Here is a 24314-nt window from a genome sequence, read left to right on the forward strand (position 1 = left end):
AAGAAAGCAAGCAAGGGCAATTAATTTGCGTTGTGAGTACATATTTGGCGACAGAACGGTCTATTTGCACAGCCTGTTATTATTATGCTGCCCAGACTTGTTAACAAAAAATTAAACAAATGGCCGGTGGTGTGCCGGTAATTTGTCACCTAATTATTTGCTGCCGCTGCTAATCTGCACAAACTTACAGATATAAGGCAACATTGGAGAATGCGCGATAATCAAGTCGTTGAACTGAATATTTGCATAATAATTCGATACTAAATAATTTATCAACCAAATAACATTTCTTCATACATATATCTTTAAGGCTCAAGTATTTGAATACATACTTTTTTTAATTGAGTTGTCGAACTATAACCATGACTTATCCTGCAATATGTAAAAAAAAGGAAATTATTTTAAAATGTTGTGATAGAAATTCATCTTGAAGATTCAAACAGCGGTTATTTGTTGTCAATTATTAACCTATGTTATGTAAAAATGTATTTTTCATTGCTAATTACGGCCAAAAATAGATAGAGGTGAAAACTGGAAATTATTGCGAATGCGATAACTTTAGCTAAAAGCTAGGAAAAGCAAATAGTGTGGAATTGTCACAGTAAACCTGTATTAACTTAATTTTCATTTTCTTTATTTATCTATCACCTTTATATCAATAAGCTATCGCAACAGAATATAAATATTTAAATCGCGGTGCGATTCGTCACTACGTGGTCGTCCGTCAACAAGTAATTCGAATTTTAAAATGGTATATTTTAACGAACAATTTTAGTGCTCCAACGGTCACACTAAGCAGTGTGCCAGCTGTCATTTTAAATTTAACGGAAGTTGGCAGCACCCTGGCTTCTGAAAAATAGCGCGAAAGGGAAAAAATATCCTTAATATCCATTAAACCCAGCCATGGAAGACAAGGAGGACGTTGCGGAGGTGCCGAAGCGCGAGACGCGCTCCTTCCTGATGGCCCGCGATCCGTCCATCGACCGGCGCTTTCGGCCGCGTCCAAACAAGAAGATGCGTCTGTTCGACAACATTCAGGAGTCGGAGGAGGAGAGCTACTCGGAGTACTCGGACACGGAATCGGAGTACAAGTACCAGACGAGCGGCACGACAGACGGCGCCTCGTGCGCCACCAGTGCGGCGGACAGCAGCAGCGTGGAGACGGGACCTCAGGTCTTCCTGCGCATGCGTCCCGTGAAGGATGCCTCCAAGGCGTACATTGTCTCGGAGGAGGCCAACGTCCTGATCACCAGCTGCAAGGTGGACTCCACCAGCAACAACGTGAACCGCATGGAAAAGCACTTTGGCTTCACCTCCATTTTCGACAGCACCGTTGGGCAGCGGGACATCTACGACACCTGTGTGGGCCCCAAGATCATGGAGGAGGAGTGTGTGACCATCATGACGTACGGCACTTCGGGCTCCGGCAAAACCTACACTTTGCTGGGTAATTTATAGGGATTTGCATATACTTAGCTTGTCAATTATTAATCCTAATTCTTTACCAGGCGACGATGTCCGTGCTGGAATCATTCCACGTGCCCTGGAGAACATATTCACCATCTACAAGGGCACCATCTTCCACTCGCCCAAGCTAAAGCTGATCAACGGCTGCATCGTCTTTCTGCAGGACGACGCCTCGCTCAAGGAGCTGCAGATTCGGAAGAAGCTGTTGGACCTGTGCCCGGATATCAGTGCCCATCACAAGCGTTTGAAGCAGGTCATCGATGGGGATCACACGTTCGAGACTAAAACGTCCACCGACGTTTCCGTCCTGGTTTGGGTCTCCTTTGTGGAGATCTACAACGAACTGGTGTACGACTTGCTGGCCATTCCTCCGAAACAGGATAAGCTGGGTGAGGTGCCGCGGAAAAACCTGAAGATTGTGGGCAACAAGGGCCAGGTGTTCATCAAGGGACTGACCAGTGTGTTCGTGACGAGCAGCGAGGAAGCGCTGCGCCTGCTCCGGCTGGGTCAACAGCGCTCCACTTACGCCTCCACCTCGGTGAACGCCAACTCAAGTCGCTCGCACTGTGTGTTCACTGTGGACATACTCAAGTACAATCGCTCGGGCATCACCACCCAGAGTTCGTACAAATTCTGCGATCTGGCGGGTTCGGAACGCGTGAACAACACGGGAACCTCGGGCCTGCGTCTGAAGGAGGCCAAGAACATCAACACCTCGCTGATGGTGCTCGGTCGCTGCCTGGATGCGGCCAGCACAGTGCAGAAGAAGAAAAACGCCGACATCATTCCATACCGCGACTCCAGACTCACGATGCTGCTGCAAGCGGCCTTGCTGGGCAAGGAGAAGTTGGCCATGATCGTGACGGTTACCCCGCTGGACAAATACTACGAAGAGAACCTGAACGTCCTGAACTTCGCCTCCATCGCCAAGAATATCATCTTCAAGGAACCCGTAGTCAAGCAGCATCGCGTCAGCTTCTGCGGCTTCATGGAATTCTCAAAGATGTCAACGTACGAAGGCGACGACTACACCAAGGAGCTGGAGGACGAGAACGTCCGCCTGCGTTTGGAGATTGAGCAGTTGCGGTACGATCATGTGCTTCAAATGCAACTTCTGGAGGAGAAACTGCGCAGCGAACTCACTGCAACCTACCAGGAGATAATCCAGAACAACAAGAAGCAACATGAAGACGAGTGCGAGAAGAAGCTACTGATAGCACAAAGGGAATCGGATTTTATGGTAAGTTTATATGGATTAGAACTACATTTTCTTTACTTATTATTCAAATCACTATCTATAGCTCTCCTCTCAAAAGCGGCGGTTTGAAGAACAAATAGAAGACCTCAAGGACGAGATAGAGGAATTAAAAAATCCCACCAGCGACACGGACAGTTCCGATGATCCAAACGAATCCAAGTCTCCCATCGAAATCATCGATGATGATTAGATTCTTCAATTCACAATGTTTAATTATTTAAGTGTTAAGTGATTTTTTAATTTTAATTTATGTTTCAAATCGGATGTGTTGTGGAGTTGCCGAGTTATCCAATAAATGTGTAAATGATTAGATAACTCCAGAAAACTTCCAGCAGGAATACTAGCAGCGAAATTCCCAACAGCGTTCCGTAAGCTAACCACACCCATTGGAGATCCACTAGCCGCAAAGCGTTAGTCTGCTTTATTTCATCAATTCGCAAACTGGGATCCTCCAAGCTGGCCAAACCCGCTTCCACCATGTCATAGTGATGCATTCCCACCCAAAACTGATACAGCCCATTGGCCCTGACGTCCAGGATGAGTTTGCTCACGGGGTCTGCGAACAAGGAACTCTGTGGCCATTGGAACGAAAGCAGAGCCAAGGACCACAGGCAGGCGTCCATGGAGTAAATAAATATCTCCCTAGAGAAGCGCTTCTGCTGCTCACTAAACAGTGTCCAATGCAATCGAGAGGCGAAGTAGGCATTGCTGGAGTTCCGCCCATTTCTCAGGTGATGGTACTCACTCACATTGACCACCAACAAGGCCAGGTGAAGATCCACCAGTGTGTGCAGGTCCTCTTCGGTGGTCACCAACGGTATTTGCATCCTACCAACATCAGTGAAACTTCGAGCTTGAAATTCCCGCGGTGGATGCGCCATCATCGTCTCCAAGGCTGCCTCAAAGATGCTGCTCACGTTGAGACCGACTATTCCCAGCATTAGATATATCCACCTGCTGGAACTGCTCCTCGGCCAAGGCAACCGAAAGGACTGGCCCAGTATGCCACGTAAAGCTTTGTCGTTCAGCAGGAAGTCCGCTAGATGAACATCTCGATTGGTAAACTTCCGCAGGAGGCTCAAAACAAAGCCATAGGTAAAAACTATACCCACAGCCAGGAGCATATTGGAAACGCTGCTCAAGAGAAAGTATATGTCCCTAAGGGGAATTTCCTGGGCCACCGGGATCATCAGGCAAATGTGGGTCAACTCCAAGGGATAACTGGTGCGGGACAATTGCTCCGCGCGCTCTACCATCGAAATACTGGCAGGAACGTCGATGGACATGCTTTTGCCCAGCTCCTGGAGGTCACTCGCATGGAGAAAGCGTCCAGGGGTCACCGTTTCAGCAAGCTGCAGAGTAGCGTTGAGCTTCCAGGCCAGCACTTGGATGAAGCGACCCACGGATCCGGCTAGGACTTGCTTACCCGTCCTTCTGTCCACATAGAGAATGGAACGGGGAAGCCATTGGTCGGGCATGACAATCAGAGGATGACCTTGCATGTTGGGGAATTCCTGGGCGAAGATAGTTGATGATTGAAGAGGGAGTTGCTCTGTTTGAAAGCTAGGATATAGGTGATATCTGTAAAAGTGAAGATGCTCATCTGCAGCCGAGAGTCCAACTATGTTTGGGATTCGGCGATAACAGCAGGTTTCTAGAAGTGAGTCCATTCTGGTTCGATTGAAGTATCTATTGGATACATAGAATAGCGTCTTTTGATTGGGAAAATCTTTCAAAAAATTGATTTGTTTTTGGAGTAACTCTTGATCCTGCTGCAGTTCCAGCCCAGGCAGGCAAAAAAGGTGTAGCGGTCGAGAAATCTCTTGGATTTTAATAAAAGTTTCGCCACCTGAAAGGACTACCACTGGTATAGTTAGATTCTGATAGATTTCCTTCACCAAGGTATGTGGACAATAATCATTTTGGATTATTATCGCAGAAAGCGTATATTCTTCCGCTGCTCTAGAGATGAAATCGACAGTAGATCCACTAATTAGGACGGGAATCCAAAATAGAACCAGTGCCGTCCACATGTCCTTTCAACTATGTGTTGCCCACCACAATGTCCTCCTTTATTTATAAAAAAATAAATGCTACGTCAGACGTGTTACGCCCCCGATGATAACACAAAATTACCATTGTTTGTAATATGCATATCTCAAAATATGTAATCTTTGTTATTTTGTTACAGTTGCTAAATAGTTAATGTTGTGTGTTGTCGTGGGGGGCGTGGCAAATCAAACTGATAAGCCGCCCATTACATTTGATCTGTTCTACAATTATTTGTCCGTTTCCTGCTGCAAATAAATATTACAAATAGGTAGTAAAATAAATAGGTATTTATACGTCTTAATTATACGTGTTTTGTGTGTATATATGTCTGCTTTCTCTAGGTACTTAAGTCACGGTGAACGATGAACCAATTGCCAATTATCAATTACCAAGTTTGCCAATTGCGTTGCATCTGAGAGAGCGAAAAAGAGAGGGGATTGCACTTAAAGAGGATCTGGGTTGGGGAGATTCGAAATTCGAAACGAAGTACATCATGGAGATCGCCTGTATAACTAAGGTAGAATCTTTAGCCTAAACACAATGTTAATTTGCACTAAACGGAATGTTAAATACACATAGAGAATGTCACGAGATTGATCTACTAACAAGGTTAGCTTGGGGTTATAACAAAATAAATAAAATAAAATAATAATCTTTCAGGGGAGCTCAGATAACGCTGCTTAAATTTGAGCCTGCTACGGATCCGTGGTTGTTCTTTTGAGGCGTTGTTGTCGGCGTCGTCGACGTGGTCACCCCATTTGCTATCCCAACATCGAGCAATTGCAGCAGCCTTTGCCGCGTGCGCTTGTCGCTGACACAAATGCACTGGATGAGGTTGTTCAACTGTTTGAGGGAGTACTCATCCCCCAGTCGCTGCTGTTCAATCCACTGCTCAAACTGCTCTGGCGCAAAGTAGTAGGTCTTGATGAACACATCCACGTACGAGCGATGCTGTGGATACTTTTGGTTCGATATGAGCTCGAGGAACGACATGAAGTTCGCAAAGTCCAGCTGCATAAGAGCGCGTCCGCCAGCAGAGCATTTCTTCACATTGGAGAAACTAAAAAATATAACATTTTATAGATAAATCCTTCTCAGTAAAGATTGATAATCCTTACCCCTCTACCAACAAATGCGTGGCCACATGGGCCATGGAATTCCACACGTGTTTGCTAGGCACAGGCACCTCCTTGGCAATCTCCTCCAGACACATGGCAAAGCTTTGTATGTTCTGCAATTAAAGGTTATAAGTAAATGCATTCCATTTTCTTATTATTTTTTCCTACCCTATTTAAAACATCACTGTAGCTGCTGTGCTGATGAATTACATGATTCACATCCCACTTGACCTTGGCCATCTGCGCCAGAATGGATGACAAATCGATGACGCGCGACGTGACGCAGGTGTAAACGGGTTTGCCCAGATCGAGCATATAATCGCTGTACTCCAGGTAGCTGGCCAGCGTTGGACGCTCTGCCAGGGGCAGCAGGTGGTTGAGATAGTGCTGGAGAATGTGGAACTGCTGCAGCATGCTGCGACCCGCCTCAACGGCCACGATGCGCTGCGACAGGCCGTAAAGTGTGTCCGGATTAGCCAGCTCGTTGTTAGCCTGCAAAAGGATTTGTTAAAGATTTAAACTAAGGAACAGGATGATTTCCAATTACCAGAGAGGAAAAGTTAAGGGGCCATAGCTTGATTTGAGGCAGGACGTTAGCCTCCACCGAGCGCAAACGTTGCTCCAATCGTGAAGTATACATATTCTCTGTTGCCACGGGCTGAAATAAGATATTCCGTTTAGCAAGTTTAAACACATATTGCCGTATAAATATCTACCGCATCCTTTCCGAAGATTTCGTGTACAGCGTAAACGTAAAAGTCAATAAGCTCTAAAATGCAAGCCACAATCCTCGGAGAGATGCAGTGCAATAGCTTGCACATCTGCAGATATTTTCCAATAATTCGCAGCACGTTCAAAGCAGTGTTGTTTACCAGCAGTTGACTGAAAAAAACCTCCATTAAAAAGAATTCCTGGGTGAGGTTACAGGGATATTACTTGCTAGTGTCGTCGAACTCCTTGCTTTGCAAACTCTTCTGCTCGTCATCGCTCTCCTCGCTGAAGTAACAGGAGGCTTCGTCCACAATGCCGGACAGAATATCCTCCTCCAACATGGCTGCGTCTAGTCCACCATCGAAAGGCGAACTCTTTTCGGAGAATCGCAGAAAATATCCATAGGAACCATAAATGGAGCTGCCGCCATCCTGGGAGTGCACGGAAACCAGCTCGTCGCAGTTATTATTGCTGATTGGAGAGTTGTTCGATGAGGCCAGCAAAGCTGCTGTCGGGGATTTGTGGCGTCGCAGAGTGTGCCGAACCGATCGAAATTCCTACAACGAATTTACGACAGATATTAAGCTGATATCATACATTTTTCAATAACACTTACAGGCAATTGCAGGATATGCGAAAACGAATCAACCTGCGTCCAAGACTCGTTGTCCAGGAACAGGCAGATCTCCTCCACACAGCAGATATGGTAGCGCCTGAAAAACTCCTCGCTCTGCTGCTGCATCGTTTCGATCAGCTTTTCCGACTGCTCGCCGCAGAACTCCAAGCCCACCTTTTTTAGGCGCTGCACTACGGACAGCACCTGGATGAACTGGTCGTATTTGAGCGCCGTCAACTTGGCTGCCTGCAGGAACAGGCACACCTTGGTCAGAATATCGTTCCACACCCGAGATTGTCCCTTTTTCAGCTTCTGCTGGATGTAAACATCTGGGGAATCCTCCTCCTCCTGTCCATACAACTTGTAGTTATTGTGCCACATGACCACTTGGTAGTAGGAGGCCAGAATGGTCCAGAAGGTCTTGCACAGACTGATCAAACACGGCAGCAGCTTCTCCACGCTGAGCTGTTCGCACAGCTGTTCGTAGAGCGGCTTGGCCTGATCATCCTGGCCGAGATCGCTGTAGCCGCGCAGCACAGCATTTACGGAAGAGTGAATGGCCGAAATGTAGTTGATGTGCAGCTGGTCCATGGCCATCAGCGACTTGTTGGCCAGCTTGTAGGCCTCCTGCAGCTTGGCGTACTTGCGTCCATCGAAGCCCAGTACCATCTCATTGAGCACTGTGTCCAGCTGAAACTCCATGAGCAGCATGGTCTCCTGCAGCTTCTTGGAGAGCGATTGCACGCAGTTGAACTGCATATAGGCCTCGGCGGAGCTCTTGCACTGCAGGAGCAGGGCGATGGCAGCACTGTAGTTGTGATCCGCCAGCAGTTTCTGCACCTCCACGTCTGTGGTGCGCTGTAAATGATTGAGAGTTACTTAAATGCACTACTAAAACGGGAAATTATCTTCTAACCAGTCTCTTGATGGCCACCAGGGTGTCCAACACCTCCTTGAGCACCTCCCGCTTGCGGTAGCTCGCCAGGATCTCCAGGCTAGTGGTTGTCAAGTTGGTGCGGGCAAAGTTCAGGTAGGATCTCGCCTTCTGGCAGGTCCACAGCGACTCCTCCAGCTTCTTCTGGGTGTCATTGATGGCCGCGAACTCGCTGCTGCAGGCATTGCGCTGCTCCAGGATGTTCTGCAGCACCTGCTTGGTGAGAACCTTCTGCTGAGTGCGCAGTTGTGCAATGGTGACCTCGATGAGCTCGTTGTCTATGCCATCGTTGAGAACTTTCTACGAGATATCGTGACGGTTTGTGATTAAAGCCAGAGGTTACTGGTTTTTGCACCTGGTTTACCTTGAGCTCGTACAGCTGCGGATTGCTGTCGGGGCTGTAGTAGCACTGCTCGATGCCCTCCAGGATCTCCTGGTCCGACTTTTGTGCGTTCGTCTCGCTGGAAGTGCTGGCCGCCGCGTCCGTGGTGTCCGTTTCTTGGCTGGGCGAGGCATCTGTGGTCACCGTTTGGATGAAATAATCCGAAAATCCCATGGCAGGAATTTTCATTTGACGGTTCGTCTGTGTGTGCGTGGGTGGTTTTTGTTTGGTGGCCAGAACGTAGACATATGAACGGGGTTAGTTTCGGTGGTTACTCAATGGTGCGGTGACCTGCTACCTGTTTGTGCAATATGTCCAAGAATTTGCTCTTGAATTCGTCCATTTTGGCCTTGGAATTCTGCATCTTTCAGCCATCAAGAAACCAGCCAAAAACAAAAACGTCTCCACACGAGTGTGACCAGCTCCCGCGATGAGTACTTTCAAGCAGTGTGCAGAAAGGTAGTAAGCTTAGGTACCTAATAACAATAAAAGGTACATCCATGTTTTAGTGCAAAGGTACTTATTTACGAAGAGAAAATAATAATTGCTTGATTGAATCAATAATAAATTAAACAAATAGTGGAAAATAAAGCCTGAAAAATAAATTTTCGTGTGATTGTGCATTAAGTTAAACGAAATAAAAAAGGTTTTTATGTAACTTCAATTTTGAGTTATTAGTTTAACTCATTAGAGTAAATATATGGATAATAATTTCTTTAACTTTTACAATTATTACAATTTAAATAGTTGTCGTGCGAAAAGGGCTTAATCAGCAGACCCCATTCTCGGCATTTTGCAACCCTTTGGCCACACTGCCGTTGCTCGGAAACCGATTTTGTTTAAGTTTTTGCATTTATTTGTTTTACGTGGAATGACAACTTACTGGAAGCCCCAGAAGCCGAAGAGTGAATTATGCGCATCTGCATGGTGTCGGACTTCTTCTACCCGAGCATCGGCGGGGTGGAGGAGCACGTCTACAACCTCTCGCAAAAGCTGCTCAGTCTGGGTCACAAGGTAGTCACCGTTTGCCAATTGGGAGCGCCGGTCCACGAAAGATAACGATTGTTTAAATCCTAGATCGTCGTGCTGACCCATGCCTACGGGGACTGCAGCGGCGTTCGCTATGTGACGGGTGGCCTGAAGGTCTACTACCTGCCCATCAAGGTGTGCTACAACCAGTGCATCCTGCCCACAGCCGTCTGCAATGTTCCCATGCTGCGGGCGGTGCTCCTCCGGGAGCGCGTGGACGTGGTCCACGGTCACTCCGCCTTCAGTGCTCTGGCCCACGAGGCGCTGATGGTGGGCTCCCTTCTGGGCCTAAAGGTGATGGTGATATTCAATCCTCAAGGATCTCTAATGAGCCTTCTTCCTCCTCCTGCAGACTGTCTTCACCGATCACAGCCTTTTTGGCTTTGCGGACCTCTCGGCCGCTCTGACCAACAACCTGCTGGAGGTCAACTTGGGCATGGTCAACCATGCCATCTGTGTGTCTCACATCGGCAAGGAGAACACGGTTCTGCGGGCTAGAGTAGCCAAACATAGGGTTTCCGTCATTCCCAATGCTGTGGACACCGCCTTGTTTACCCCAGATCCTCAACAGCGGCCTAGCAATGATACAAGTAAGTACTACGACCTTTTACTAGTATCCATCCCTTACTAATCGCAATTTTCCAGTCAACATTGTAGTGGCTTCGCGTCTTGTCTACCGCAAAGGCATAGATTTGCTGGCTGGTATCATTCCGCGCTTCAAAAACACTCCGAATGTGAACTTCATCATTGTGGGCGATGGACCCAAGCGGGATCTGCTGGAGGAGATTCGCGAGAAGACAAATATGCAGGACAGGGTGGAGATGGTGGGCGCCGTGGAGCATGCCAAGGTGCGCGATGTCCTGGTGCGCGGCCACATCTTCGTGAACACCTCACTGACTGAGGCCTACTGCATGGCCATTGTTGAGGCTGCTTCCTGTGGCCTGCAGGTGGTGTCCACCAGTGTGGGCGGAATCCCAGAAGTGCTGCCAAAGAGTCTAATACTGCTGGTGGAACCAGAAATAGATGCCATACACGCTGCAATTTTGGTAGCCATTGAGAGGCATCAAAAGAGTTCCTTTAAGGTTGCGCCTCCTGCCGGCAATGGTCATTTGCCATCGGAGGCCAATGGAAAAGGAAAGCGGCGACGTAGGAAGAAAGCAGATGAACCTACCTCTCCTCCACAACTGCCATCATCCTCCGCTCCACCTGCGGATCAGAGTAGCCACACGGAGCCAGTGATGTGCCCTTACAAATGCAATGAGTTGGTGGAGACGCTCTACAACTGGGAGGACGTGGCCCTCCGCACAGTGAAGGTATACGATCGAGTTCTTCAGGAGCGCTCCTTCACCACCAGCGAGTTGGTGACTGCGGTGTGGCAGCACGGATCCTGGTTCCTTGTCTTCTTCGTTGTGGCCCACTTTATGATGCGGCTGCTGGAGCTTTGGCGCCCCAGAAGACGAGTTGAGCTAGCACAGGACTTGATTCGTTCGCGTAGCTAGCAAAGACTCAACGGATTTCATTCTTCCATCATCTAGCCAATTTTATAATTTCACGTTAGAGTCGGAACTCTAGTTGAGAGTTCATAGTTGTAGTCGAATTCACTGTCTTCTTAAACAATCTGCTAAATCTATTGAAATTAACAATAATCAAACGGCACGGTATTATATTTAAAGCCACGATAAATAGTCATAGCGTAGTGATAATCTACCTTTATTGCCAACTTGATTCCTTAATACAGACTAAGATCCTGTTTGTAACCAGGTGCCTGCAATTCCATCTGCAACAAAGTCACTAGATTATTTCTTCGTATAAATTGTAGTACTGGATACTATAGGATAAGCTCAATATAGATTGTAGTTATAACATAGATAAAGCTAGAATTGGTGATACCTATTTTTTTGACAAAGATAAAAGCTCACTAGAACTGACCTGATCATGCCAGATTTTAAAAAATGCACTGTATTCCATAAATGCTTTTATTGTAATACTAAGAAGAAGAAGTTTACTTTATTAATTCCTAAATATATAAGTATGAACAAGAATTAAATAAAATAAAGAAACATTAAGAATGAATCTTCAAAATCAAATTAAATTCTGTCCAAGCTTACTTACTTTATGTATTGAATACATATTGTATTCCCATAATACAAATATTTAAGAAGTAAAATTTAAAAACAAATTGGTCATCTTAAAATGATAAAAACCAAGTCGTTAATTCAAACCGCTCGTAATATACCAAAGAGCAATGCCAAAATATACTGCTATAAATTAAATACCAGAACGACGAGATACGGTCCTCTGATTGTCTGGCCATACTGCGCTGCAGCCCTGGCTTATTTGGGGAAAAAATTAAGAGGAGACGGGTGATAAATTAATTAGCCACTGCTACCACATAACCCAGGGTGCGGAAACCTGAACCCAGCTGCACAGCACACCCACCGCCGTCGCTAGCATCCCAGTTGCCACCCAGGTCAAGGTGAGCGGCGAAGAGGAAGCACCCACTGAAAGTCCGACATTGACTGCGGATTTGTCATTCCACCTTCTAGATTCGGTCACCTCCTCAGCAGGGCGACGACGATGGCGGAACTGGTGAGGGACTGGCTGGCGGACTACCAGCGGACGCGGGGCCAGCCCGCCGAGGCGGAGGCGTTCGTGGTGGAGCACGAAACGGACCCCGAGATCGCCGAGGCCATCTTCACCATCTTCAACGAGCGGCAGCGCAACGAGGCGCTGGTCCACGACATCTGCCAGCAGCTACTGGCCTTCTACCGCTCGCCGGAGCTCACGCTCCACAAGTTCCCGCTGCAGTTCATCCCCGTGCTGGTCTACACCTACCTGCACTCGGTGGCCGGCGGCGATAAGAAGGCCGCTCGCGGCGTGGAAACGCTGCTCATCTGCATTTACAACGGCGAGGTGTCCACCGACGACGGCGGCCAGCGGGTGGTGGCCTTCCGCATGCCCATCCTGGCCCAGACGTCCGTCTACCACGAGGTCAAGAACCTGCCCATGACGGATCTGCGCCGCTGGGAGGAGAACTGCAACCGGGAGGTCAAGTGGGGTCCGCACCAGCGCATTGAATCGATCCATGCCCAAAACCGCATGCGCATCCTCACGGCGCTGCTGTTCTGCTACAACCAGCAGGTCAGCCAGACGCAAAAGTCGTCGCTGCTCCACTTGTGCCGGGTCACGTCGCAGCTGGTGAATCAGGGATTTACCACCAAGTCGGGCCACGGTCACCGCATGAGTTATGGGTAAAGTGGGCTGCAGATCATTGGCTAACTCTTGTAACTAATGTACATTCCTTTCAGTTCCGATCCCGCAACCGGGGCCACTTTTCCCAAGCCCTCCTCACCACGCATTCCACTGTCCGCCGCCTTCCTGATCGAACTGGTGCACGCCATCTACTTCGCCATGTTCAATGGCTATGGCACGATAGCTATTCAGACCCTGGACGACATCCACAACCGGGCCACCTACGAGATGTACTCGGAACTGATTCTGGTGACCAGTGCGGTGCGCAATTCGCTGCACGCCAATCCTTCCGGGCAGCCCAACGACGGTCCCATGGGCCTGAGCGTGGCCCTGACGCCGTCGACCACCACGGTGACCACTTCGGTGTCCAAGTCCATGATCACGAACGCCTCCTTCCGCACGAAAAAGCTGCCCGACGACATACCCATCCAGGTGCAGGACCTCACCATGCAGCAGGTGCCGCAGCAGCTGGCCAGCGTCACCGAGGAGGCGGAGCCGGGCTTCAAGGAGTCGCCTTCCACCAAGGAGAGTTCCGGCACGCGCACCTCCATCATGCGGCCCAGCATGGAGGGCATCAAGGCGCAGGCACACAAGGCGCTGATTGCGGGCTTTAAGAAGTCCAAGGACAAGGAGAAAGAGAAGGAGAAGGACAAGGAGCCGCCAAAGCCACCGCAGCGCAAGTTCGACAAGCACACGCAGCGCAACTCGCTGCTCCAGCTGCAGGCGGAGCCCAGCTCGAATCCCAGTGCGGAATCCCAGCCACCCACCGGCGAGGTGCTGCCGCTGCAGACGCTCTCGCTGATCAACGAGAATGGGAGCAACAGCTTCAGCGTGGACAGCGACCTCAACGACGGCGTGATGGGCGTTAATGCTAACACATCCCTGCCCCCGCTGAGCAGCACCACCAACTCGGTGACCAGCAGCGACCTGCTCACCAAGAGCTTCGACTCCAGCATCGAACTGGCGCCGCTGGGACACAGCAGCAGCAACGGGGGCAAGCTGGCCGAGCACAGCTTGGCGGAGTAGTGCAATCGATCGTCTCGTTCCGCAGGCGATTAGCCAAATCCAAGTATCAAGTATATATATTTACAAGCATAACTGGGGTGAGTGCTAGGTAATCCAAGGATAATTCCAGAACAATTCCCTTAGAGTTTTGATCAAGTAATAACCATTACACTTTATTTATTTTTCCAGTTCCTTAAATAATAATGTTTCTGGTTAGATGCAGTTATTTCCCTTGCATTTTGGTCGGACCTTATATCGTATATACTCTGAATTATCCAAAGATTACCTGCCACTCACCCAGCAATATATATTCGCCACCTACCGCTGTGTATTAGCCGAACAAAAGCGTGGCGCGAGGGGAGATTTGAATTTATGGATTAAGGATCGTTTGAGTTTGTTGAATTCGATGGGTTTTCTTAGTTGTTCGTATGTACTACCGTATTCCAAATCCAATTGTTGGTTAGACTAAGTGTTGCTAGGACGTCACAAGAATTATATACAAAAGGTATACACACGGAAACCCCGGTAGAGATCGTTTGCTAAAGCTTCAGTCAGAGGGAGATTATGTTCCATTTTCGGGGAACCAGAACGTACACATCCCGGTGCATTTCACTTGTTTTAGATAAACAGCATTCAGCCAGAGTTGGGTCCAGGCAATTTCAATTGAATTCTACTACAGGAAACCTTTTAGTTCTGTCACTTATTAGCATATATACATGTGTAAACTAATATATACATACAAATATTTATTGAACGTTGACTTGAACCATGTTATTGATTTAAAATAAATACAACAACTAAATACGTAACTATTTAACTATTCTTTCTGAACTTTCCCTGCAGGAAAATGCGAGGCACATCCACGCCTTCCTTGAGATTGAGGGTTCGTCGGTGGACATAGGCATTCGTGATGATCTCGAAGCCGTTCTCCTGGAATAGTTTGGATACTTCCTCCTCCGAGAAGAAGTAGCTGCGGGTGCCATCCTGTCGCACATAGAGGTTCTCGGCAATCTTGTTGCCCGGCTTGAAGCGCAACTGTGCCATGTCGTACAGCCCGTAATCCCTGAAGAGCACCAGTCCTCCTGGTTTGAGTAGCTTCCACAGGTTCTGCACCACCTCCTTGAACTTCTGGGGATGTATGGCCGAGAGCACAAAGATTAGGGTGCACACGTCCAGGCTGCTGGACGGGATATGCTCGTGCACCTGTTGCGTCGTGATGTCGCACTGGAAGGCGGTTATCTGGGCGGGATCGTACAGAGGATTGGAGCGCACAAAGTCCACGGCTCGGGGTGAGAAGTCGCAGGCGTAGAAGTAGAATCTACCGTTTGTGAAGCAACCTTCCTCGCTGGTTTGCTCCTCCAGGAGCGGGAACACCAGGTTGCCCACTCCGCATCCCACCTCGAAGAGGGTGCGCTTGTCGCTAGAGTCCGCCTGGTCCAGCAGCTCCTGGAACTCCCGCGTGGTCCAGTGGCGGTCCTTGAAGAATCGCGTCTCATTCCGCTTGTAGAATATATCCCAGTTCCTCTGGGCATCGATTTCCAGCTTGTTGGCTTTGAACTCGGGCACGAAGCCACGTTTATTTTGCTCCTCCAACTTTTGCCTCTCCGTTTCTGTGAGCTCCTTTGTTTGGGTGGTAAAAACATCCGGTTCTAGTGGGTCCTGAAAAGTATTTATAGTTTATAAAAATTTTTAAAAAGCCTCGAGGTTTTTAATTTACCATGTTTGTTAATTTCAATTGAGTATGGGAGTTTTATGGGTTGATTCTTCCACGCGTTTTATAAGATTTGTGTTTGGGATTATTGAAAGATAACTGTAAACGGAAATTTTTTTTAAGATCCTTCGATTATAATTTTTAATGTCGATGTTGTAGAAGAAATTACAATTTTTTTTTTAAATTTTGGTATTTCTCAAACTGTTGAATTGCTGAAACGTTGAATTTCAGTCAGCTGTTTATCAATGAGAACGGAAATTAACTCTGCAAGTCGAAGTTTTAATACCCTTGCAGATGAAACAAATTTAAAAGTGAGTCAAATAGTAAGAATATAAGATAGATAAGATATAGGTATCATACAAAAAATTAAATTCTTTTTTATTTTATAAAAAGCAATGAAAGTCTATAACATCCTGTAAATAGTAAAGATTAAAAGACAAATAACTTTTGGTAGCATAAAAAATTTTTAATTTATTATTGTTTTCTAAAATTACAATATAAAATAATTTTCAAACGTTCTTTTATTTAAAAAAAAAAATAGAAAACCCATAAAATTAAATAAAATTAAGAGGCACAGTGTTACCAAAACGCAAGGCCGTGTAAATGCCCTATTTTGGTCCAATTTCGATGGGTATTTCAGAGACCTCCGGCAAAAGCCCATCCACAGATAAGAGTAAATAACAAATCATCATTAACAAACAACTTTATATGGTCGTCGCCTGGCAAACCGCATAATCATCATTTACATCCCAAAATCATCTTCATTCCTTAACATAAGCCACATAAACCAGACGCATCGAATGATCCACAATGGCCACCAGCTTGCTTAACATCTGGAGACGTGGCCTCCACACGAGTTCCGCCCGATTGCAGGTGATCCAGGGCGCCACGCCCACCAAGCGGATATGCATCGTGGGCGCCGGACCCGCCGGCTTCTATGCCGCCCAGCTAATCCTCAAGCAACTGGATGACTGCGTGGTGGACGTGGTCGAGAAGCTGCCGGTTCCCTTCGGACTGGTGCGGTAAGCAGATAATTATAAGGCGGTGCTATTGGTGCCCAAACCAAAGCCAAAGATGGGACCCACAATGGAGCGAAAGATGCCACTGAAGTAGGCTGGAATGGGGGTAGGATTATAGGTAATCCTCTCAGGAAACTCAGGGTTTATAGCCACCTCCAAACTGATCCAGACTCCACAGAGGATCGGCTGCAGCCGGACTAATGATCGCCAAAAGACACACAATCAGTGGAGCAGCACCGAGCACCTGCATCTTGAGAGCCTGACTGTGACTGCGACTCCCAACTCCAAACCCAAATGCTTTTATCCATACGAAACACTGTTGCGTGTTCGCTGCATTCCAATCCATTGCACTTATCGGCTAACGACTTGTCCCATTATGCAAATCGCACTTTGCAGCTTCGGCGTTGCGCCCGATCATCCGGAGGTCAAGAACGTAATCAACACCTTCACCAAGACCGCCGAGCATCCGCGTCTGCGTTACCTTGGCAACCTCTCGCTGGGCTCGGATGTGAGCCTCCAGGAGCTGAGGGATCGCTACCATGCGGTGCTCCTCACCTACGGAGCGGATCAGGATCGGCAGCTGGAGCTGGAGAACGAGCAGCAGGGCAATGTGATTTCTGCCCGGAAATTCGTGGCCTGGTATAATGGCTTGCCGGGCGCGGAGAACCTTTCTCCGGATCTCAGTGGTCGCGATGTCACGATTGTGGGTCAGGGCAACGTCGCTGTGGATGTGGCCAGGATGCTCCTTAGTCCTGTGGATGCTCTGAAGGTGAGTTTGGTTAGCTATGCCAAGGCATCTCTTATGTTTACCCTTATTTTCCACAGACCACCGATACCACGGAGTATGCTTTGGAGGCCCTGTCCCGCAGCCAAGTGGAGCGAGTGCATCTGGTGGGCAGACGTGGTCCCCTGCAGGCCGCCTTCACCATCAAGGAGCTGCGCGAGATGCTCAAGCTGCCCAATGTGGACACCCGCTGGCGAAACGATGATTTCTCGGGTAGGAATCATGGAATCTCTCAAGGTTTCTAAATACCTATAGCTTCTTTTACCTTAGGGATCGATCTCCAGCTGGATAAACTGCAGCGTCCTCGCAAGCGACTCACCGAACTGATGCTCAAGAGTCTCAAGGAGCAGGGCAGGTCCTCTGGCTCCAAACAGTTCCTGCCCATCTTTTTGAGAGCTCCTAAAGCCATCAGCCCAGGGGAAATGGAGTTCTCAGTCACGGAACTGCAGCAGGAAGCTGCCGTTGCCACCGAGTCCACGGAGCGCCTTCCCTCGCACCTAATCCTGCGCAGCATCGGTTACAAATCCAGTTGCGTGGATGGGGGCATCAATTTCGACACGCAACGCGGTCGCGTCCACAACATTGACGGTCGTGTTCTCAAGGGCGATGCTTCGGGAAAAGTGGACCCGGGATTGTACGTAGCCGGCTGGCTGGGAACTGGACCCACTGGCGTTATTGTGACCACCATGAACGGCGCCTTCTCGGTGGCCAAGAACATCTGTGATGACATAGCCACGAATGCTTTGGATACCCGATCAGCGAAACCTGGTTACGATGCGGATGGCAAGCGAGTGGTGACCTGGGATGGCTGGCGGCGGATCAACGACTTCGAGAGCGAGGCGGGCAAGGCCAAGGGAAAGCCGCGCGAGAAGATCGTTGGGATTGATGAAATGCTGCGGGTGGCGGGGGTTTAACCCTAATATTTTTGTGACAATAGTTTCCTATTTAGAACAAATCTAGCTTACTTTATTTATCTGTCATTTGAGGCCTTTGTTATTCAGTGTAAATATATTTCCTAAAGTTTCCAAATCAATTGTGCAAGTTAAATTACGATTAGTAATAATGGATCACGCCATAACGCCGGAACCGCACTTGGTGCCAGGGTAAGAGTTGCTCCTTAAATCCCCAACGATCTGATAAATCGTATACTTTTAATGGCTTTCAGGTACACGGGTCATTGTGCCCAGAACCGCGACAGAGTGGGTCGAACTTATGGAAGACAGACCCATAAGCTCCTAATAGATCCCTGCATTTACCATGCCCCGGAACTCATTGTGGCTCCCATTCACGCCAAGCGTGGACTCAAGGACTATCCCACCGAGCAGGAGCTGAAGATCCTGCGCACCCGAGAGGCGCTGGTGGACTCCGTTTACCGGCATCCCATTTTACCCGGCTACGCTGGCTTTGTGCCGAACAAAGTGAGTCAGATTGGCAAGCGTTATGTGGCCGCCGCATCCGCGGGAGTGGCCCGCCATGAGACCCTCATGGAGCTGTATCGCTGCGAGAAACGGACGCTGCGGCACCGGGATCTGCTGGAGAGTGGAAATGGGCTGTTTGACCGCAAGATCAACGAGAGGCTGCTGCCACAGACCTACTACAGGTCACCTCTGATCCCGGTCACCGGAGTGTCCAAGGGCATTAAGGATGAGGCCTGTCCGCCGAGAGTGGAGAAGCTCTGCTACAGCAAGTTCACCTCGCCGCATTTCCTGGAGGACGAGGACGAGGACAAGTTCATCATCAACGGCTACTCCGGACACATTCCCATGTCGGTCACGCGCTTCGGGGAATCCAACAAGGTGCTCACCCGCCGGGCGCTCTGCAGCTTCTCCGACTACATGTACAAGAAAAAGCGGGACACGTGGTGCTGCGGCCAGGACCTCAGCCGGCCGGCCATCACCTGTCCGCCCGTGGAGCACTTCGTTGTCTACCACAAGGACGACGGCATGGTGCCCAGCTATGCGGGTCACGTGCCCGGGGAGACGTACAAGTTCGGGAGGACGTACGCCAAGACCACCTACGACGCCAAGCGCTGGCTGGAGGTGCACAAGAATCTCTGCGTGCTGCCGGAGGTGGCCAATCTGGATTACGCCTATTGAGCCATTTCAAATTGTAACGCTTTTTCCGCGGCCTTGTCACCCCGCGTTGCAAGTGCAGCATTTATTGCCACCGTCTCACCTGGTCCCACTGGCGATTGTTGTGATGTATCGATACAACAACAACATCCCCAGCTTTCTATCTACGTCGTTTTGGCAGCAAATAAATACGTTTCAATTGATTGTGCGCTCTAAAATGTACGAATTGTGGCTAATACCGTGACCAACTGCAGTGCAGTGCCCCTCGTGATCGGCACTAGTGTGAAATCGGCCGTTTGGGCAGCAGAAAAGGCCTAAAGTGTCCGCAAAACGCCAAAGGAAAAAATCTTTAGAATCGAATTCGAACAATTCAAACACACACACGTAGTGCCGCACCGTTCACACACCGCCGTGCAGTACAGTACCGCAGTGCGTGCGAGCGAGACGACCCTTGTCTCGGCAGATAACATACATTTGTGTACCTACCTCTCTTCCAAGTGGTGAGTTGAATGCCGATTATGCACCCTGCACGCGTCGCGCCGAGCATTGTATGCAATAAGTGAAGTGCACTGCCGCTAGGAGAAAGAAGAGCAGCATAGTGAAACAGGAAACCCCCTGGAAGTACTCCCTAGCCGAACAGACCCCCCCACGCTCCCCCATTAGCCCCCCTCTTTTGAACCGAGATTTATGGCGGGAACTCGAACGGAGTGTGCGCACAGGTCACTAACAAGTCGGTGCGACCCCAACTGCGGTCGACTTGTTTATTAAGAGCGAACAAACGAATAAAAATAAAAACAAAAAAATATATATGTAATTTGTTGTAGCAGGTGAGATTTACGACTGTATGTTGGGTTCGGAGAGGAGAGAGCGATTCGTATTGAGAACGGGGGCGAATGGGAAACCGTGAAAAACCGCCAAAATGGGTTGAGTTCTTTTTGCATCGATTTTCCCGGCCGGAATGAGAAAATTTCAAATTGGGTTTTTTGTAACGTTTTAGGTTTTATCGGTAGGCTGGAATAAACGGTAACAATTAATAATAACAAACAACTTCTCATTTTAAGGGATAAATTCTTAATGTAAACATTAAACAATCGAAGTATTCAAACTCAGTCGTATAATGTTGCCTCATAAATATTAAAACCAGTAAATAAAAACGAAGTATTATTAATCTTTAAATAAAAAATATATAAAAAATATTTAAATATATTTTATTAATTTTATTAAAATAATATAAATTAAAAAAAACTAATTTGTTTTACAATAAATTTTCCAATATTTCCAGCTCGATTTTAAAGTACTTGAGTTGAACTTTGTAAATATAATTATTAAAAAACTTAAGATTTTATTCTAAATAACGGTACTTAAACTATCTATCTATCTTCAAGTGTCATAGCAAAACTAGATATTCGAATCAATAGATTACCCGATATCCGGATAACTTGAATTTCAACAGTAATAGCAATCAAATACCTACAACTACATTGAACAACATCAATGATAAATACTCCAGTCTTAATCGGGTATTAACGTTTGTACTCTTTTTTTTCAAATTCCAGAAGAGCGAGTGGAGTGATGAGCGAATCTCTTGTTTCTCAAGTGGAGGAGACCAAGGTGTCCGATGAAGATGGCGTAAAAGAGAAAGCTGAAGTGTCCACTGGCAAAGAATTGGCCATGGAAGTGGAGACAGAAGACACTGGTGGTCAGCAGCAGGTGCAGAGTGACCCGGGGGACAAGGAGAAATCTGCCACGGTGGACATAAACACACTCACCCCCTCGACACCCTCACAAACCCCGCCACAATCCCAATTGCTGGCCGCCGAAACTGCCACTTCGGGGAGCACGGCCGTCATCCCGGAGAACATCCTGTCGCCGCCCAAGTCAGAAACCCAAACGGATGAGACCAACACGGCCACATCGACATCCTGCTCTCCGGCCTCCGAGGGTCAGCGATCCCCCGCTGCAGCTCCACCGCCGCCGAAGGAGGAGGAACTGCCCGCAGCGGCTGTCAATGGCTCCATACCAAAGTCGGGAAAGCCTCTGTCCACACCGCTCGGCGGCAAGAAGCCCAGCAAGGCGGCCTCCACGTCACCACGTGCCTCCCGATCGCGAAAACCCAAGGCGCTGCCGATGTACGAGAGCGAGATTAGTGACAACAAGGTGGGCATCAAGCTGTGCATCAAGAAATCCGACGCCGGAGACGGCGCACCCGCTGGCGCCACATCTCCGCCGGTTGCTGTTCCCGCGGCCTCGAAACCGGTGCGCAAGCGCGTCCGCAAACCAAAGCAACAGGATAGCGATGAGGCTGAGTATGAGCCGCGAAAGAAAAAGGGTGGAGGAGGAGGAAGTGGCGGGGAGAAGAAGGTTTCAACGAGCTCGGATGCGGAGGTGGCTGGCGAGCCCATCGAGCAGAGTGTCTGGGCCCAAAAGCTGCCAGAGGAAGTCCTTTTCAGGGTGAGCATTATATAGAGTACCAAAAAAAACGTATTATTAATTTAAATACATTCTATTCACACAGATTTTCGAGCACGCTGTGGATACACAGGGCTGTTTGCCCACCCTCTTTCGCCTTGGCAGAGTTTGCTCACTCTGGCGACAGGTTTCTCTGCGGCCCACTCTGTGGCGCACCATGGATCTTACCACTTGGGTCAAGGAGAAGTATCGTACTGAGCTGAAGCTCAAGTGGTTTGTGGACAACCGCTGCAGTGCCTGTACAGAGCTGAATGTTTGTAAGTTTGATCCCATAAAGCCTAAAATTATCATCTAACTTGGTTATATCTCCCTTTAGCCAATTGGAAAATATCAGACATCAACTGCTTCCTTGCCAAGTTGTCAAGCGGTTGCCCGAATCTCGCTGGCATTACGCTGTCCGGCTGGAAAGGTTTCACCTCGGATCACTTGACGTATCTGGTGGATAACATGCACAAGTTGCAGCGCATAGACTTGAGCTCTATTAATGTAAGTTCGGGTAAATCATTTGCAATTAATATTTCTAATGTTAATTTCTATCGCCCAGGTTGAGATGAATGCCAGCAAGAGCGCCGTGGGTGTGAACTCCCTGTGCAACGCACTACAGACCATGGGCAGCCGCCTAACTCATCTTTACTTGGCGCACAATCGTCTAGCCGGAATACCACAGATAGTCGGAATACTTTCGGTGAGTTGTGCAGTCTAATCTCGTATTTCCTATAGCTTATTACCTCTTGTTACCTACTCCAGACGCATTGCCCGAATCTAACGTTATTGGATCTCTCGAATGTGACCACTCAGGCCACTTCACACGGTGTACTCCACATTGAGAAGCTGCAGCGTGGCTGTCAGAAGCTGAAGGTCCTGCGGGTGACGAACTCCCACATAACGCCGAGCACGGCATCAATGCAGGAAATTGTAAGGCGGATGGCAATCTATTTAAAACCTAGTTTCTATAAGAAACCATTTTCAGATGGACTCACCCGGCTTTCCAGATCTGGAGGAACTTTCCGTGGCTGCCTTGACAGATGAATCGCGCATCATAAGCGACGATCACCTGCAGCGCATCCTGAAGAGCAGTTCGAAGCTCAAACTACTGGACGTGCGCAACTGCACCCGGCTGACGCATGAAAGCCTCATTCGCCTACCAGCCTGGGATATCAAGCATTTATTCCTGTCAGGCTGCTCAGTTACAAGGGATATGGGGTATGTTTGATGGTTTACCACTATAAGAAATGCCTTTTAATCATAAACTTTCCTAACACAGGTCGGGTCTGGAACTCATTGCCTCCAAGTGGGCGCACAGTCTCATTGAACTGGATCTGGCTTGGGCGAATATGCAGCAGCCCATAGATAATGCTCTTCGTGCCCTCGCCGAAAAGGGCAGGGAGTCCCCGATGGCGTGAGTATATATTGAACTAATTAAACTATTGTGTGCTTATAAAATCCAATTTACGTTTGCCCTGCAGCCATTTAAATCTGTGTGGCTCGTCGGTTTCCGATGAGGCGGTAAAGGAAATACTGACAAACTGCCGGAAGATGAGCTCCATCAACCTGGCTTCGTGCCGCGGACTGCCCCGCGGAGTGAAGCGCCTGATGCAGGGACCTCAGGAGCTGGGCGAACTGCGGGAGGTTCTGGGGGTGCAGCTGAAAGACAGCAGCGGGAGCAACTAATCCAGTCAGTGGGCGGCAAGTCCACGCATCGGTTTTATTGTTGATCAGGCGGGCCAAGTTTAAATGTAATTTAAATTGTTGCATCCCTCTTTGCGCGAAACGCGTTTGGCGCTTTGTTGATTTTGTAATGTAGTCCGCAAAACATATTGCAATATTTGCAAATTTGCAATCGCTTGCATCTTCCAATAATGCTTATCTTGTTCATAGGCCCTAGATTGTAATTATTTTACTAGCCTAGTATTCTCTGCACAGCGGCAGCAGCGAGTTCCTCCCCTTCTGGAGGCTCCCGCATTAGATGCTGTGCGAACGAGCAACCTTTTGTAAATGCAATATGTATTCATAACTTAGTTGATTCGAATTTTTTGCAGCGCGAAAATCATTCACTCTCGATGACAACCCGTTTGCAGCGATTTTCAATGATTTTTTTTAATATATACATAATGAATGGTATATATATTTACTGATTTATTGTTAGTAAAGTCCGACCATTGAGCGTTTGTAAAGTATGTATACAAGAATTTAAAATAAGTTTAAAGTGTATGATTCGCAATACGAAATGATATATTTACCATAAAGTAGTCGTCAATTCAAAGTCGCTAACTAAGGCAATTTGTAGAATGTTTTAACCCGATAGAAATGTACATATTGGCGTTAGAGAAACTTTCCGATTGGATGTTTTTATATACGAAATAACCATTAATAAAGGTAACGCATATACCACACATACATAAAGTAAATTAAAACAATTCAATTGTTAAGCATTA

The 24314-nt window shown here is 48.0% G+C and overlaps 10 protein-coding genes across 10 annotated transcripts; 6 read left to right on the plus strand and 4 right to left on the minus strand.

Moving 5' to 3' along the window:
• Window positions 1-800: 800 nt before the first annotated feature.
• sub (subito) lies at window positions 801-3038 on the plus strand. The gene is made up of 3 exons (XM_017143739.3): window positions 801-1447; window positions 1509-2707; window positions 2769-3038. Exons 1-3 carry the CDS (start codon window positions 904-906, stop codon window positions 2913-2915), a joined length of 1890 nt encoding a protein of 629 aa, XP_016999228.1. The 5' UTR covers window positions 801-903; the 3' UTR covers window positions 2916-3038.
• Ir54a (Ionotropic receptor 54a) lies at window positions 3010-4758 on the minus strand. The gene has a single exon (XM_017143740.2). The coding sequence runs from the start codon at window positions 4756-4758 to the stop codon at window positions 3010-3012; it is 1749 nt and encodes a 582-aa protein (XP_016999229.2).
• A 288-nt stretch (window positions 4759-5046) lies between these two features.
• Vps50 (vacuolar protein sorting 50) lies at window positions 5047-8996 on the minus strand. Its single transcript, XM_017143738.3, has 10 exons — window positions 8837-8996; window positions 8521-8739; window positions 8139-8456; window positions 7223-8080; window positions 6832-7163; window positions 6612-6777; window positions 6443-6553; window positions 6064-6387; window positions 5896-6008; window positions 5047-5837 (listed from the first exon to the last, which is right to left on the minus strand). The coding sequence occupies exons 1-10, from the start codon at window positions 8900-8902 to the stop codon at window positions 5444-5446; spliced, it is 2901 nt and encodes a 966-aa protein (XP_016999227.2). The 5' UTR covers window positions 8903-8996; the 3' UTR covers window positions 5047-5443.
• A 336-nt stretch (window positions 8997-9332) lies between these two features.
• PIG-A (phosphatidylinositol glycan anchor biosynthesis class A) lies at window positions 9333-11598 on the plus strand. The gene is made up of 4 exons (XM_017143765.3): window positions 9333-9552; window positions 9616-9861; window positions 9920-10157; window positions 10213-11598. The coding sequence occupies exons 1-4, from the start codon at window positions 9451-9453 to the stop codon at window positions 11064-11066; spliced, it is 1440 nt and encodes a 479-aa protein (XP_016999254.2). The 5' UTR covers window positions 9333-9450; the 3' UTR covers window positions 11067-11598.
• Window positions 11599-11883: 285 nt separating this feature from the next.
• Window positions 11884-14633, plus strand: Hyccin (PI4KA lipid kinase complex subunit hyccin). Its single transcript, XM_017143756.2, has 3 exons — window positions 11884-12043; window positions 12114-12818; window positions 12876-14633. Exons 2-3 carry the CDS (start codon window positions 12145-12147, stop codon window positions 13843-13845), a joined length of 1644 nt encoding a protein of 547 aa, XP_016999245.2. The 5' UTR covers window positions 11884-12043; window positions 12114-12144; the 3' UTR covers window positions 13846-14633.
• LOC108058815 (tRNA N(3)-cytidine methyltransferase METTL6) lies at window positions 14551-15750 on the minus strand. The gene is made up of 2 exons (XM_070212906.1): window positions 15542-15750; window positions 14551-15483 (listed from the first exon to the last, which is right to left on the minus strand). The coding sequence occupies exons 1-2, from the start codon at window positions 15542-15544 to the stop codon at window positions 14638-14640; spliced, it is 849 nt and encodes a 282-aa protein (XP_070069007.1). The 5' UTR covers window positions 15545-15750; the 3' UTR covers window positions 14551-14637.
• Window positions 15751-16345: 595 nt separating this feature from the next.
• Window positions 16346-18354, plus strand: dare (NADPH:adrenodoxin oxidoreductase, mitochondrial). Its single transcript, XM_017143726.3, has 4 exons — window positions 16346-16557; window positions 16951-17323; window positions 17380-17551; window positions 17609-18354. The coding sequence occupies exons 1-4, from the start codon at window positions 16346-16348 to the stop codon at window positions 18250-18252; spliced, it is 1401 nt and encodes a 466-aa protein (XP_016999215.2). The 3' UTR covers window positions 18253-18354.
• LOC108058795 (uncharacterized) lies at window positions 16509-16956 on the minus strand. Its single transcript, XM_017143730.3, has 2 exons — window positions 16708-16956; window positions 16509-16649 (listed from the first exon to the last, which is right to left on the minus strand). Exons 1-2 carry the CDS (start codon window positions 16898-16900, stop codon window positions 16570-16572), a joined length of 273 nt encoding a protein of 90 aa, XP_016999219.3. The 5' UTR covers window positions 16901-16956; the 3' UTR covers window positions 16509-16569.
• LOC108058793 (CIMIP2 protein CG18335) lies at window positions 18295-19734 on the plus strand. The gene is made up of 2 exons (XM_017143727.3): window positions 18295-18441; window positions 18504-19734. The coding sequence occupies exons 1-2, from the start codon at window positions 18401-18403 to the stop codon at window positions 19432-19434; spliced, it is 972 nt and encodes a 323-aa protein (XP_016999216.1). The 5' UTR covers window positions 18295-18400; the 3' UTR covers window positions 19435-19734.
• A 34-nt stretch (window positions 19735-19768) lies between these two features.
• Fbl6 (F-box and leucine-rich repeat protein 6) lies at window positions 19769-24296 on the plus strand. Its single transcript, XM_017143724.3, has 9 exons — window positions 19769-19910; window positions 20967-21861; window positions 21926-22136; window positions 22196-22365; window positions 22424-22564; window positions 22627-22794; window positions 22850-23082; window positions 23144-23278; window positions 23346-24296. Exons 2-9 carry the CDS (start codon window positions 20983-20985, stop codon window positions 23548-23550), a joined length of 2142 nt encoding a protein of 713 aa, XP_016999213.2. The 5' UTR covers window positions 19769-19910; window positions 20967-20982; the 3' UTR covers window positions 23551-24296.
• Window positions 24297-24314: the final 18 nt, after the last annotated feature.

The sequence above is a fragment of the Drosophila takahashii genome, chromosome 2R (genome assembly GCF_030179915.1).
Source record: "Drosophila takahashii strain IR98-3 E-12201 chromosome 2R, DtakHiC1v2, whole genome shotgun sequence".
In the NCBI taxonomy this organism is placed as follows: Eukaryota; Metazoa; Arthropoda; class Insecta; order Diptera; family Drosophilidae; genus Drosophila; species Drosophila takahashii.

Excerpts from the sequence above, each read along its gene's own strand:
- sub (XM_017143739.3), top strand. The coding sequence starts at position 904 with ATGGAAGACAAGGAGGACGTTGCGGAGGTGCCGAAGCGCGAGACGCGC. Across the intron at positions 1,448-1,508 it reads CAAAACCTACACTTTGCTGG|GCGACGATGTCCGTGCTGGA; the intron begins GTAATTTATAGG and ends ATTCTTTACCAG. Across the intron at positions 2,708-2,768 it reads AAAGGGAATCGGATTTTATG|CTCTCCTCTCAAAAGCGGCG; the intron begins GTAAGTTTATAT and ends CACTATCTATAG.
- Ir54a (XM_017143740.2), bottom strand. The coding sequence starts at position 4,758 with ATGTGGACGGCACTGGTTCTATTTTGGATTCCCGTCCTAATTAGTGGA.
- Vps50 (XM_017143738.3), bottom strand. The coding sequence starts at position 8,902 with ATGCAGAATTCCAAGGCCAAAATGGACGAATTCAAGAGCAAATTCTTG. Across the intron at positions 8,457-8,520 it reads CGCAGCTGTACGAGCTCAAG|AAAGTTCTCAACGATGGCAT; the intron begins GTAAACCAGGTG and ends GATATCTCGTAG. Across the intron at positions 6,778-6,831 it reads GAGTTCGACGACACTAGCAA|TCAACTGCTGGTAAACAACA; the intron begins GTAATATCCCTG and ends GGTTTTTTTCAG.
- PIG-A (XM_017143765.3), top strand. The coding sequence starts at position 9,451 with ATGCGCATCTGCATGGTGTCGGACTTCTTCTACCCGAGCATCGGCGGG. Across the intron at positions 9,553-9,615 it reads TGCTCAGTCTGGGTCACAAG|ATCGTCGTGCTGACCCATGC; the intron begins GTAGTCACCGTT and ends TTTAAATCCTAG. Across the intron at positions 10,158-10,212 it reads GCGGCCTAGCAATGATACAA|TCAACATTGTAGTGGCTTCG; the intron begins GTAAGTACTACG and ends GCAATTTTCCAG.
- Hyccin (XM_017143756.2), top strand. The coding sequence starts at position 12,145 with ATGGCGGAACTGGTGAGGGACTGGCTGGCGGACTACCAGCGGACGCGG. Across the intron at positions 12,819-12,875 it reads GGTCACCGCATGAGTTATGG|TTCCGATCCCGCAACCGGGG; the intron begins GTAAAGTGGGCT and ends CATTCCTTTCAG.
- dare (XM_017143726.3), top strand. The coding sequence starts at position 16,346 with ATGGCCACCAGCTTGCTTAACATCTGGAGACGTGGCCTCCACACGAGT. Across the intron at positions 16,558-16,950 it reads GTTCCCTTCGGACTGGTGCG|CTTCGGCGTTGCGCCCGATC; the intron begins GTAAGCAGATAA and ends CGCACTTTGCAG. Across the intron at positions 17,324-17,379 it reads GTCCTGTGGATGCTCTGAAG|ACCACCGATACCACGGAGTA; the intron begins GTGAGTTTGGTT and ends TATTTTCCACAG.
- LOC108058795 (XM_017143730.3), bottom strand. The coding sequence starts at position 16,900 with ATGGATTGGAATGCAGCGAACACGCAACAGTGTTTCGTATGGATAAAA. Across the intron at positions 16,650-16,707 it reads GAGTCTGGATCAGTTTGGAG|CCTACTTCAGTGGCATCTTT; the intron begins GTGGCTATAAAC and ends CCCCCATTCCAG.
- LOC108058793 (XM_017143727.3), top strand. The coding sequence starts at position 18,401 with ATGGATCACGCCATAACGCCGGAACCGCACTTGGTGCCAGG. Across the intron at positions 18,442-18,503 it reads GAACCGCACTTGGTGCCAGG|GTACACGGGTCATTGTGCCC; the intron begins GTAAGAGTTGCT and ends AATGGCTTTCAG.
- Fbl6 (XM_017143724.3), top strand. The coding sequence starts at position 20,983 with ATGAGCGAATCTCTTGTTTCTCAAGTGGAGGAGACCAAGGTGTCCGAT. Across the intron at positions 22,366-22,423 it reads TAGACTTGAGCTCTATTAAT|GTTGAGATGAATGCCAGCAA; the intron begins GTAAGTTCGGGT and ends TCTATCGCCCAG. Across the intron at positions 22,565-22,626 it reads AGATAGTCGGAATACTTTCG|ACGCATTGCCCGAATCTAAC; the intron begins GTGAGTTGTGCA and ends TACCTACTCCAG.